Source organism: Abramis brama, assembly GCF_963993115.1.
Source record: "Abramis brama genome assembly, chromosome: 11".
Taxonomy (NCBI): domain Eukaryota; kingdom Metazoa; phylum Chordata; class Actinopteri; order Cypriniformes; family Leuciscidae; genus Abramis; species Abramis brama.
This window is the reverse complement of record NC_139973.1, coordinates 3,649,342-3,661,421: the sequence shown is the minus strand read 5'-3', so window position 1 is coordinate 3,661,421 and position 12,080 is coordinate 3,649,342. Positions and strand designations below refer to the sequence as shown.

The following is a 12,080-nucleotide window of genomic DNA, read 5'->3' as shown; positions in this document are numbered from 1 at the left end:
CGCCGCCAGTATCGGGCCTGAAAAGCCTGTAGTGTAATGTGAAGTGCAGAGCCGCCACTACTTATTTTTGCTTTCTTTTTTTATTCCACCAACATTAATGGGTGGAAATGAGTGTGTTACACTGAGACAACTTTTATGAGTTTTGCTTTGAATGAATTTTTATTTTGTCATCTCTCCAGTAGGAAATGCCTTTAAGAGCATTAACTTTTTTTATTGGTGTATTTCAAATCATCGCCCAATAGCAACTTTATTTCTGGTAAAAGTAACTCTTTCTTGTAATGATGACTATATCACAGAATTGCACCTTTATATTTTCTATGCCTAAGTCTAAAGAAAGATGTGAGGCCACAGAGATTTACAGTTGTTTTTGATGAATCTTGTCTATCTGAGAACAAACTACATTTTGTGCACCAAATGTCAAGCCAGAACTTAAATTTATGAGTTTTATTATTAAGTTTTGTATATCTTGGCTTTGATTTAGGGCCCAACTGAATGGCAGAAATGCCGTCTGTCTGGTTTCATAGCTGTTATGGTGGCAAGATATTTTCCACCTTTGAGATATTTTTCCACCTGTGCTTCAATGGGATTTGAGGCTTGCAAAAAATGCCCTGCTCCCTGAGGATGGAGCCAAAGCACCATACACTCCTTGACTCCGATCCACCTTAGGTGTCGTCTCTGCTCAACAGCTTCTTCTTCATGCTCCGTCTCAGCAGAGCATGAAAGGCATTTGAAGGGAGGGCAAGTCTGTAAGATACATATTGTTTGATATTGATTGTAGTTTGATTAGTGGATCACAGCCCATTCCTTGCAGGGATTGATCCAGCAACCTTCCAGTGACCAGCTATGAGGTTTAACCACTACACCACACCACCCCAAGAAGTTATCAGGTGTTATTCCGGAACCGAAACACTCTTGCCTGAACTTCCTTTGCAGACACACTCAAAGAGCAAAGGTTGAGAGGAAACCTGATGAGGGAATCAGAGCTTGGAGAGCAGAATATGGGACACAGGGGGTCTGTTATTCTGTGCCTCCTGCAGGGGTGGTTCGTGGCAGGTGTGGGTGTCCGTTTGGTAGGACGATCTTCAGCTGCCAGTTGTTGGCAGAGACAGCAAAGCTCTTTGTTTCTCTCTCTCTCTCTCTCCCTCGCTTTTTTTCAGGCCGTTCTCTCGCTCTCTGAACGCATGCTCCAGGCTGTTGCCCTCATCAAATCAAGTTGTGTGGGGCAGATGTCACAGGCACAGTGGAATGCGAGGAATGCGGAGGCTCAGAGAGAGCGAGGGAGAGAGAGGGTGTGTCTGGGGAAGGGTGTACAGACACCAAACTCAAATCAGTGCAGCACTTTCTCTACTGTGGAAGCCTGTTTCCGCCTCAGAGTAAAAAAAACAATTGGTGCATTCTCTTAATAACTACTTAAAGGGTTAGTTCACCCAAAAATGAAAATTCTGTCAGTAATCACTCTCCCTCGTGTTGTTCCAAACCTGTAAGACTTTTGTTCATCTTCGGAACACAAATTAAGATATTTTTCATTAAATCTGAGAGCTGGCTCACTCTTTCATAGGCTTCTATGTAATTTCATCTGCCAGCCAAGAAAAGTTAGTAAAAACATTGTTAAAATAGTCCAAGTGACTACAGTGGCTCAACCTTAAGTTTATCAAGCAACGAGAATACTTTTTGTGCGCAAAAACAAACAAAAATAACGACTTTATTCAACTATTCATTTACACTACATGAACTCACTCAGAGGCACACACAGAAGAAAATGATAGTTGAATAAAGTTTTTTTTGTGCACAAAAAGTATTCTCGTCGCTTAACGTGTGTTAAATACACACACTTGTATGTGCCAAAATGCCATCTTTCCAAGTATCCTTGTAAATACAGTCATTTATGTCTTAAGTGAACAGAAACACAGTTGAGAAAGGAAACGCATCTGTAACTATATTGGATCTGTGGAACTCTTAAAGTGATAGAAGCCTAATAATCCTATCATTCATGTTAATCAAGCAAGAAAAGAGAGAAAAAATCTCTCACTGCTCTTGACTAAATCACTTTTTGTAAATTTAATAAGAACAAATGTATATTTAATTTACAGAGTGAAGACCATGCATTGTTTTTTTTATACATTTGATTACTTTATACAATTTATGTAGCATTTCTTATTTAGCGCTTGAAGTTTTTCAGGTAGGTCTATTTGTAGTTTGTTTTTTTTGTTTTTTTTTTCCTATTGCCTGTAATTATTTTATTTGTTCTTATTTTATCACTGACTGTTTACATGTCTTCAGTAAGCTTGAGTTTTTTTTTGTAATTTTTTGTTTAAAGTATTAGTATTAGTTTTTTGTGATATTGAAATTGGTGGTTTCTGCTTAAATTACAATATTATATTACACAAAAATGGTGAATATAGAACATGATATATTCACACTGCAATTTTTATATATATATATATATATATATATATATATATATATATATATATATATATATATATATATATATATATATATTTGTCTTTTACAGTAAACAAAATCTAAGCAAACTCAAACCAAATCTTAAGTTGTTTTTAGAAAAATCTTACGGGGTTTAGTTAAGTTTTTTTAACCTGCATAATAATGCTGTGAAACTTTAATAGCCAATGAATTAATACATATAATGTTCGCTTGATTACTTGATGCATGTTATATAGAGCATTACAGAATGGTCACTTTTTTTTATCCTTGTTAAAGGTTTTACAGATAATGCGTTTATTACCACATGACTGAGTGCAGTGGTAATAAAATGGTCCAATTTGAAGCTTGTTTTTTTCCCCATCGTTTGAAGGCAAATCTAATATAAAAAGGCAAAAACTTTACTTCATGAGACTGAAAACCACAAATAGAAAAGTAATGAAGTCTGCAAGTGTTGTTGAGAGATATATGCACCACTTTCATTGCTTTTGTCGCCACCTTTTGGTCACTGAAACTTTAACTTTTTTCCACCCCCTCAGGTCGCAATGAGCTTATTGCCAGATACATCAAGCTGAGAACAGGCAAAACCCGCACACGAAAACAGGTATTTAATGTTCATGCAACATGCACTTTATATATATACTACTGATCACATTAAATATTAGTTTGCCTAACAACAATGGGATTTAATGACAGTTTTCAGTTGTAGGTGAAATAGTGTTGTGATGTGGCTGTGCATGTGTTTTTTGTTAAACTGTCTCAAAATTCTTCAGGTATCTAGTCACATACAGGTGTTAGCACGGAAGAAAGTCCGAGAGTATCAAGCAGGTATAAAGGTAGGTTTGAAACGCAGCGGCGCATCGTTTCCCTCTTTGGTTACGGCGTCTCTCTCTTTCTCCTCTTCTACCTCCTCTTTTTCTTTTCTTCCTCTTTGGCTTTTCTGTTCTGCAGGTTTCTAGCCATTTGCAGGTTCTTGCCCGGAGAAAATCTCGCGAGATACAGTCAAAGCTGAAGGTATGCGCTTTCCTGCGGGTGGGGCGGGGCTTAATGGCATTTGCCTTTGCACAAACCAATGAGAGATCGCTATAAGTTCCAGGAATCTGTTGGCTGAATAAAATCCAGAGACACGAGTGTTTGCATCAGTATTTGGTGAAAATACTAAGATAGAAGTGCTACGGAAGCTCAAACATGTGTCGAGTAGCGTATTGCTTTGCGTTTGGCGCTGCTGAATGTCATAGAGGCTGAAAGTGCATGATTGGCTGAGATCTTTGCCTGTTGGCTTTCCTGAGGCTCACTGTTTTCTCAACCTTCCTTTCCTTGCATCCAGACTCCATGTGTCTGTCACCAATACACAGTTTTCACCTGTAAAATCTAGGCCTGTCATGATGAAACCACTTTTTGTGGATATTAGGGATGCACGATATATCGGCCACCGTATCGGTATCGGCCGATATATGCTCATTTTTTATGTTATCGTTATCGGCCTGATAAAAAAATGTGTCCGATATATTAAAGCCGATAAATAATGTTTTATTTCCTTCAACTGAGACTCTTCAGATTCGCACTGTTCACCATGATGGCTTTAAATTGCTAGAAATATGATTGGAATCACTTCAAATAAGGAAAATACAGATATGTGCTGTGACATCGGCTTCATAAAATTATAATGAGAACATTATAATTGTGTTTTGGGACATGGCTTTTAATAGTGAAACTTTTGTTTTTGTAATCAGGCTCTGAAAAAGTAATTACAAATTTGGATTTAGATTTATCGGCCTATATATCGGTTATCGGCTTTCAAATGTAACGAATTATCGGTATCGGCCAAAATTTTCATATCGGTGCATCCCAAGTGGATATATGTTCATAATATAACAGCATAATAATGCAAGTAGGCCTACACAGTCTCAAATGACAAATTAACTTTTAATTCTTAAGAATATTTAGATACTAGAATGGACTACTTGCACAACTACTTCCGCGTTCTCAGGAGTTTCTGGTAACAGCGTTCAGCACACCTACATAAATGAGAACGCAGATTATTACTACATTTTATGGCTGTCAATTCATTAAAACAATGTATTATGTTCTCTGCTTTAACATGAGTTATCTTGAACCTGCTGAACTGTTCCTATAAATATTTTCTTTCCAACTGTGCATTCTGAATAAAAAAACAAGTATATTTCCCCACTAACCTGCAGCAGTCCAGTGCTCATCTTCTCATTAACAGTGTTTTCCTCTTACTGATCATATTTCATACCTGTTGAGTTTACATTTTTAAATGTCCATATATCGTGCGACAAGTACTGTGGATTAGCGCTCGGCCGAAATTATTTTTGTGCAGATTATGTTGTGATCAGGCTGTTGTGATTCATTTTATATCTTATTAAAATGAACTGGCCTGGCATATAAAAGAATAGGTCTGTTAATGCAAAAAAAATATATATATATGTTTTACAGAACTTACTATTTTTAAATTGTGTATAAATTTGGAAAAACAAAAGTTTGAATAAGATCCCGACAAAATGACTGTTTTTGTTGTTGTTGTTGTTTTTGTTTTTGTTGTTGTTGTTGTTGTTGTTTTTAGAGGTTCTTTTGTGTGAAATTAAATTGAATTTCTGTGAAATTGCATAAACATAATTTTCACAAACATAATGAATTCTAAACATTAATATAACGAATTTGCATTAATCGCAATGCAGCATTTTTGACAACTGCTTTTTCATGTTTTATTCTGGTTGCATTTTAGATGTTAGTGTTTAGCGCCACCTGCCAGTTTATACATGAACTACAAGACAGCAGTAAATTCTTTTCAGAAATGCACAGTATTTTTATTATGAGTGCTTATTAGATTTATTTTTGTTCAGGTAGATTATGAAAACATTGAACAAATGGACTTGCAGTATGTGGTAGGTTTTTGTGCAAGCTGTTCATAGGCGCATATTCTCTTTTAAAAAAAAATCACACTTACAAACCATTTTAAGTGCAAGAAAATAGTCCCAGAATATCTAGAATAGAATTGACTGTGACTAGATTATGTAGTTAGCGTACATCCAAAGATTTTATTTTCTGTCAGAAACAATAGGTTTAGTGAAATTGCTCTCAAAATATTGTACTAATGGTCTTTCTTTCTTTTGATTCAGGCCATGAACTTGGTAAGTGTGGATTTGAATTGTGCGAATTATTGTTGACTTGATTTTTGCTTCGCTTTGCTTGGCTGTTCTGCACAGGTTCAGCTTACATTCAGCACTGCCATTATAAAGTCCTCTTCTCCGGCCCTGCGGTGTGCATAGATTGCTCATAATTCTTGTGTAAATAATGTGCCTGGCCGTTTTGCTCTCTGAAGTTTCCATGTTGTCCCTCCGTTTTATGATGTACTGCAGGCTCTATAAATTCAAGAAACTTCATTGTGAGCCACCACTTATTGTGGTCATGCTTCCGAGTCTTTTTATTATCCTCATTAATTTATTGTGATGCAAAGTGACATGCTTCACGCTCAGCCTTTGGAAAACAGGAATTTCATGCCAAACGTATAGTTAAATTCTGCTTTCATTTGTGAGGCTTGTTTTTGATGGGGCATAATTTAATATCCTTGATGAAGGAGCTTGACCGGGATGTTTTAGGTGAACGACTGTGAGCTTAAAGACAAAACTTGAAAGTGGTTCGTTTGACGTATCCCTGGCTGTTTCTGTTGCTTTGTTGGCTGTGCTGTAATTGATATCTGTCAGTATTGCTTGTGCTTTTTTCCTTCTCATTAAAATTGAAAACCAGAGATGCTAGTTACACATGATTTTGAGAGGCTTATAGAAAAACTGCATGTTCAATATCCAATTACAATAACTGATTATCGAAGTAGCCACATGATTATAGTGTTTGCAGGGCAGCACTGAATTTATGTTCTTTAAACATTATGCTTAGGGTTTGTTCTAAACCACTACCTGAACTATTAAACTTTTGGGCTTAATTCAACCTGAACAGCTTAATGATAGTTTCAGCCTTAGATATGCTGTATAATTTTAATTTCTATAGACTTTATAGACCTACTTTTTATAGGACTTGCATTGTTAGAATGTTCAGCATTCTAAAAATATTACCAACAGCAATGGCATCATCATATTTGCATACTGACTTGTGATTGGTCTTCTTTCTGACGTCTGTTTGCATACTGTATTGATTTTTTTCTTGCATCCATTTAACCATCTAAATCCGCCTTTATGCTGCAGAGATGCAAGGATACGTGTTGATTTTCGTGTACAGCTGAAAGAAAACATGTCATGTGATAGGGCTGTCAAAATGGCTTAAAAACTAAATTTGAATTTTATACCTAAATATTACTAATATGTGACCCTAGACCACAAAACCAGTCACATGGTTCACAATTTTGAAATTGAGATCTATACATCATATGAGAGCTGAATAAATAAGCTTTCCATTTATGTATGGTTTATTAGGATAGAACAATATGTGGCCGAGATACAACTATTTGAAAATCTGAGGGTGCCAAAAAATCGAAACATTGAGAAAATCTCCTTTAAAGTTGTCCATTTATGTTGCCGATTGTGCTGCATTCACTCACAAAAATAAATGTTTTATATATTTATGGTTGGAAATGTACAAAATATCTTCATGGAACATGATCTTTACTTAATATCCTAATGATTTTTGGCATAAAAGAAAAATCGATAATTTTGACCCATACAATGTATTGTTGGCTATTGCCACAAATATACCTGTGCGACTTGTGACTGGTTTTGTGGTCCAGGGTCACATATTCAAATTATATTTGAACTTATAAGGCATAATTTCAGTTAGGGGGAAAAGCTTTTGGCTTGTCTCCTGAAGCCACAAGAGGGCGCAATGAGCAAAATATTAATGCATTGCATTAAATTGTTTATTCAGAGCAATGAAATGAAAGCATGACTGTCTGTACAAAAAAGTGCATGACGTTTAAAATATAATTCTGTAAATTGCATAAACAATTATGTATTCATAGCTTAATACAAAGATACGAAGCGCCGATCACACAAAGTACTTTTTTTGAGATGCAGTAGAATGGGAAAAACCCACAATGTTTTTTAAAAGTTGAACTTCTTTTAACTTTACGTGGCATCTCTGAGTGCAACGGTCAAGGATGTCCGTCTAGCGTCTGTTTCCATAGAAAACAATGGAAAAGCTGCACAGAAAATGCTTTATGTATGAATGGTTTGGTTATGGTTTTGACGTAACCAAGATCCGCATTGAACTTCTCTATTTATGCAGTGTTTTGAATAAACAATGCACCGGCATCTTTCGAATGTGGATTTTTATTTTAAATTCGCCAAATATTTTAAATTTGCATTTTAATTTGACAGCCCTAACACAAGTGAAGCCTTAAAACATCAACTCACCCGAAAATTTCTTTTGCTGTCTTGCAAACACTGGAAATGCAAATCATTTGGTTCTCTCTGATTTCCTATTATTTCCCCTTTTTCTAATGCTTTTATCTTGCTTTGTCATAAATCAGCAGGCTGCTTTGCATTAAAATTAACAGTCATTTTTGCCATGAATTTGTCTGTATTTTCTCCTGGTTTATTCTGCTCACGTGGGTCTCCGTCTCCTCAGGATCAAGCGTCCAAAGACAAGGCTCTCCAGAACATGGCGGCGCTCTCCTCCGCTCAAATCGTGTCTCCGAGTCTGATCAAGACCTCTCTTCCTCCTCTTCCACAGTCCCCTTACCCTCCATCTGCACGAGTACGCTTCGGATGCTTACTTCCACTTAAAACTATTCCAACAAATTATGAAGTGATTTGATTGTTTTCGTTGTTTTGTTTTCCAGTTCTGGCCGACCCCCATCCCGGGTCAACCTGGACCGTCTCAGGAGTGAGTAACTCATGAACTCATACATTGTGTTTCTCGGTGTGTTTGTGTATCTGGCATATTTAATGGATCACGTTTTTATGTATCAGGCTGGTTCTTAAGCACAACCCAGGAAGAAGTCCTGGGCTTGGCCGCACCAGCTACGCGTAAGTTCCCTCCACAGAGCTTGAACTGATGTTTAGCTAGCACTGCCTCACTGCTAGAGATGGGAATCGTGAAGGATTTAACGATTATAATTCAGATTCCAGTTACACTTAACCAACTTAAGTCAAAATAGTGACTCAATAATCATGAGTTTGAGACACTGTTGTTTTAGTATTATTTGGATACTATTATAGTATTTAGCATTTATTTAGAATTAGTTTTTATTTGTGCATTTTTAGTTTAAGTAAATGTATGTGCTTTTGTCAATTTTATTAATTTGTCGTTTTTTAAAATATTTTTATTTAGCCTTAATTTTAAGCTTTTTATTTGAATGTTAGTACTTCAACTTTTTTATTTCAGTTCGCTGCTAAGGCAACATCTCTAATTTTCATTTAAGTTTTGTAAGATTTTTGTCTAATATTTTTTTATTTCAGTGTTCAGTTTCTATCACTGAAAACCAAGAAATATTTGGGAACTTCCTGTGCTTGGAAAAACTATACAAATGATTAAAATCATAATGTTATGGAAGCATAATATAAATGATTGGGTAACACTTTACAATAAGGTTGCATTAGTTAATGTAATAAGTAACCATTGTCAATACATTTATTACTGTATTTGTTTATCTTTGTTAACGTCAGTTAATAAAAATACAGCCGTTCATTGTTTGTTCATGTTTACAGTGCATTAACTAATGGTAACAAATACAACCTTTGAGTTTAATAATGTATTAGTAAATGTTCAAATTAACATTAACAAAGATTAATAAAGGCTGTAGAAGTGCAGTTCATTAATAGTTCATGTTAATTAATGTAGTCAACTAATGAAACCTTACTGTAAAGTGTTACCAGTGATTCTAGTTATGCTTAGAATCTAAAAATAAAATTTAATTTAATTGGCTAGAGATTTCTATTTGTAAGTACAATGTTATTGAACGATCAACTGAGAAAGTAATGGAAATTCATTGGTTAAATGTGTGGGAAAAAGATTTTCCTAGTCGACTGTTAGTTGTTCAATCAAGCCATTAGTTGGGAGAAATACATTTATATATGTTAACGTTAATGCGATCGGCCATGTAAAGGTTACTACTTAAGTTTTAAATGATGGATCATGTTAAAGTTCGCATATCACCTTTTTGTGGTCATTCTTTACCATCTCGAAATGTTCCCACACTTTGAATTTTCCTGCCTGACATACTGTATTACCACATTAGCCGTGTTAACGATCTGTCACTAGATGACTTCGGCAATTTCTGTGGATTTTGTTTTTTTCGTTGTCCAAGCCTCTTCTTGCCGATTAACATATAGTTGACTATTAAGCCTAGCCTGGAAATCCAGACCTAAATCTGAAAGATGAATGGTCTGGCGTCGACTAATGAAAATCGTCCAGCTCGAGGGGCGGCACCAAGCATGCATTTGAAAATCTCACTGCACGCAATTGGATAACACTACGACCAATCACAACAAGCCCCATACGCTTAGCTACCAGCGGAGCTAACTGTAGATTAGACTCTTGCCGTATCCGGTCGTCAAAACAGCAAAAACGTCCTTCTTACAAAGGAACGATTCGAGCGCCGTCTTCTGTTCCTCTTTTAGATAAAAAGCCAAGTCTAACTCGTTCATTGTAGCGGCCAAAGCCGTTTCAAACAACTGGTGTTCATCCATAGCCATCTTGCAATGTTTACTAATGACTTAGACGTCACAGCGCTGTCGTCGTCTGTTTAGCTCCGCCTATATCAGATAACCTGATGTGATTGGTGCAGCTCGGATACAAGGGCATATTTAATGAGCATCATTACTCGACGCCAGAGTAAACTCGCTGAGCAAATTCAACTTGTGCTCTCGCGAGAACTCTGGATTACCATGGTATATTAAGCCCCTTTCACACCGAGATTCTGGAAAATATACGGATAATGGTTTGATTTTGGTTCATTCACACTGCCAGTGATTTTCCGGAATCTGTGAGTGCGTTCACACACATCCAGTAAAGATCCCGTAAAGACACGTGCCATCAGGATGTGTTGTAGAAAGGCCATTCTAATCTTCCGCTACCGCTCTTTCCATTGTAGGCTTGCACTTGATGGATTTTTTTACGCAGCGTCTAATCGCAGCGCAGCGGCATTAATCCCGGAACGTGTTTGCGTTCACACAGAAGGCACTCTAGAAATTTCCCGGGATCAGCACGCTGTGTAAAAGGGGCTTTTTAAAAGGCAGCCCTAACTATTTTATGATGGCCACTCTTTCTCATCACATTCAGATCAAATTTCAAGCTCACAACTCTGATAAAACTTGGTTAGATTTCACTGTAGATTCAGAAGCGGTGCATTAAAATTCCCATTGCTTCGCTTCCCAAATTTTGATTCCCAGCCTTATTCATTGGCAACATACTAAACGAATTCCTCTCTACATCATGGGCTCTGTGGTCTCAAGTCTCTGTTGAGATCTCTTGAGCATGTGTGTTATCAGACGTGAGCCTGCGCACATGACTTTTGTCATGTTGCACTCGCTCACTGAAGTAGGTGAACTTACGCTTAGCTGATACGGCCGAAACGAACAGTTGTGGGATAAGTGAATTTTCAAGTTCTGAAATATACCACCTTGTATACCAACCAAAAACATTTCAGTGCATAAGAAAGGGTTCCCACAGTCATGGACAACAAGAAAATATATGGGAATTTGTGTTTTGTAGGACTTGAAAAGTTATGGAAATTAATTAGTTAGTGATAATATACAGTATGCCTGGCTTTTTGTTCACTGTCCTATGTATTAAACGGTTATATACCGAATTAATAAATGTATGGACAAGAAATATTTGATTTAGTTTCAGAGATATTTTTTAATAATATAAGTCATGACCATTTCTGTAATTAATACACATTTTCTTTATGCTCTGCTCTAAGTAATTTAATCAGCTAGATATTGCTCTTGTCTAGCATAAAACTTGTTTATAAGCCATAGTGATGTTCGATTTGTGAGTGAATCATTCTTTTGAGTCAGTTTTTTCCAATTGATTCATTTGAACTGATCAAGTCTAAATGATTGATTAACAAATCAGTCTGAATCAAAAGTAGTTAAACATGATTGGAAATGGTCAAAAAGTGTGGGAACCCTAATAAGAGAATGTTTAACCCAAGTAAATAACTTTAAATAATAACTTGAATTTGATTCTAACAAATCCTGAATACTTTTTCAGCATCAAGCCATTTGCACAAACTTCTTACCCAAACCTATCAGGACCTGTTCAACCCTTATCATGTAAGTGTACTAGTACACTAGTAGTCCATTTCGAGCACAGCTCACGCCTGCCACCATTTCTTCTCGGTTTATGTCTGTGGTTGAGTCTAACTGGCGCCCCCTTGTGTTTGTCCAGCATACGAGCCGCTGGCCCCTCCCCCCCCGCCGGTTGCCACCGCAGTGCCCGTGTGGCAGGATCGCACCATCGCCTCATCAAAACTGCGTCTTCTGGAGTACTCCGCGTTCATGGAGGTCCCGCAGGACCAGGACTCTGTGAGTAGAGACGAGCTCTCGACCCACATGTGCTTATCCACAGAGGAGAGGCTGAAAAGTAGTGAAAATGCTTTTGGTTTGCATTCCTCTCATTTAAAACAAAATGTTTAATTTAATTTCTAAAGTATATTA

At 36.7% G+C, this 12,080-nt stretch overlaps 1 protein-coding gene across 12 annotated transcripts in view; it reads left to right on the top strand.

The window, feature by feature from the left end:
- tead3b (TEA domain family member 3 b) overlaps nucleotides 1–12,080 on the top strand; it is a 50,216-nt gene that overhangs the window by 30,570 nt on the left and 7,566 nt on the right. The window contains exons 4-11 of one of the 12 annotated variants that reach the window (XM_084129615.1): nucleotides 2,982–3,046; nucleotides 3,394–3,456; nucleotides 5,586–5,597; nucleotides 8,044–8,172; nucleotides 8,258–8,301; nucleotides 8,388–8,444; nucleotides 11,635–11,696; nucleotides 11,812–11,948. In XM_084129615.1, the coding sequence (XP_083985741.1) occupies nucleotides 2,982–3,046; nucleotides 3,394–3,456; nucleotides 5,586–5,597; nucleotides 8,044–8,172; nucleotides 8,258–8,301; nucleotides 8,388–8,444; nucleotides 11,635–11,696; nucleotides 11,812–11,948 (569 nt within the window). Of the gene's footprint in view, nucleotides 1–2,981; nucleotides 3,047–3,215; nucleotides 3,283–3,393; nucleotides 3,475–4,661; nucleotides 5,598–8,043; nucleotides 8,173–8,257; nucleotides 8,302–8,387; nucleotides 8,445–11,634; nucleotides 11,697–11,811; nucleotides 11,949–12,080 lie in introns of those variants that run through there. The other 11 variants (XM_084129614.1, XM_084129617.1, XM_084129620.1 and 8 more) reach the window with 11 other exon arrangements.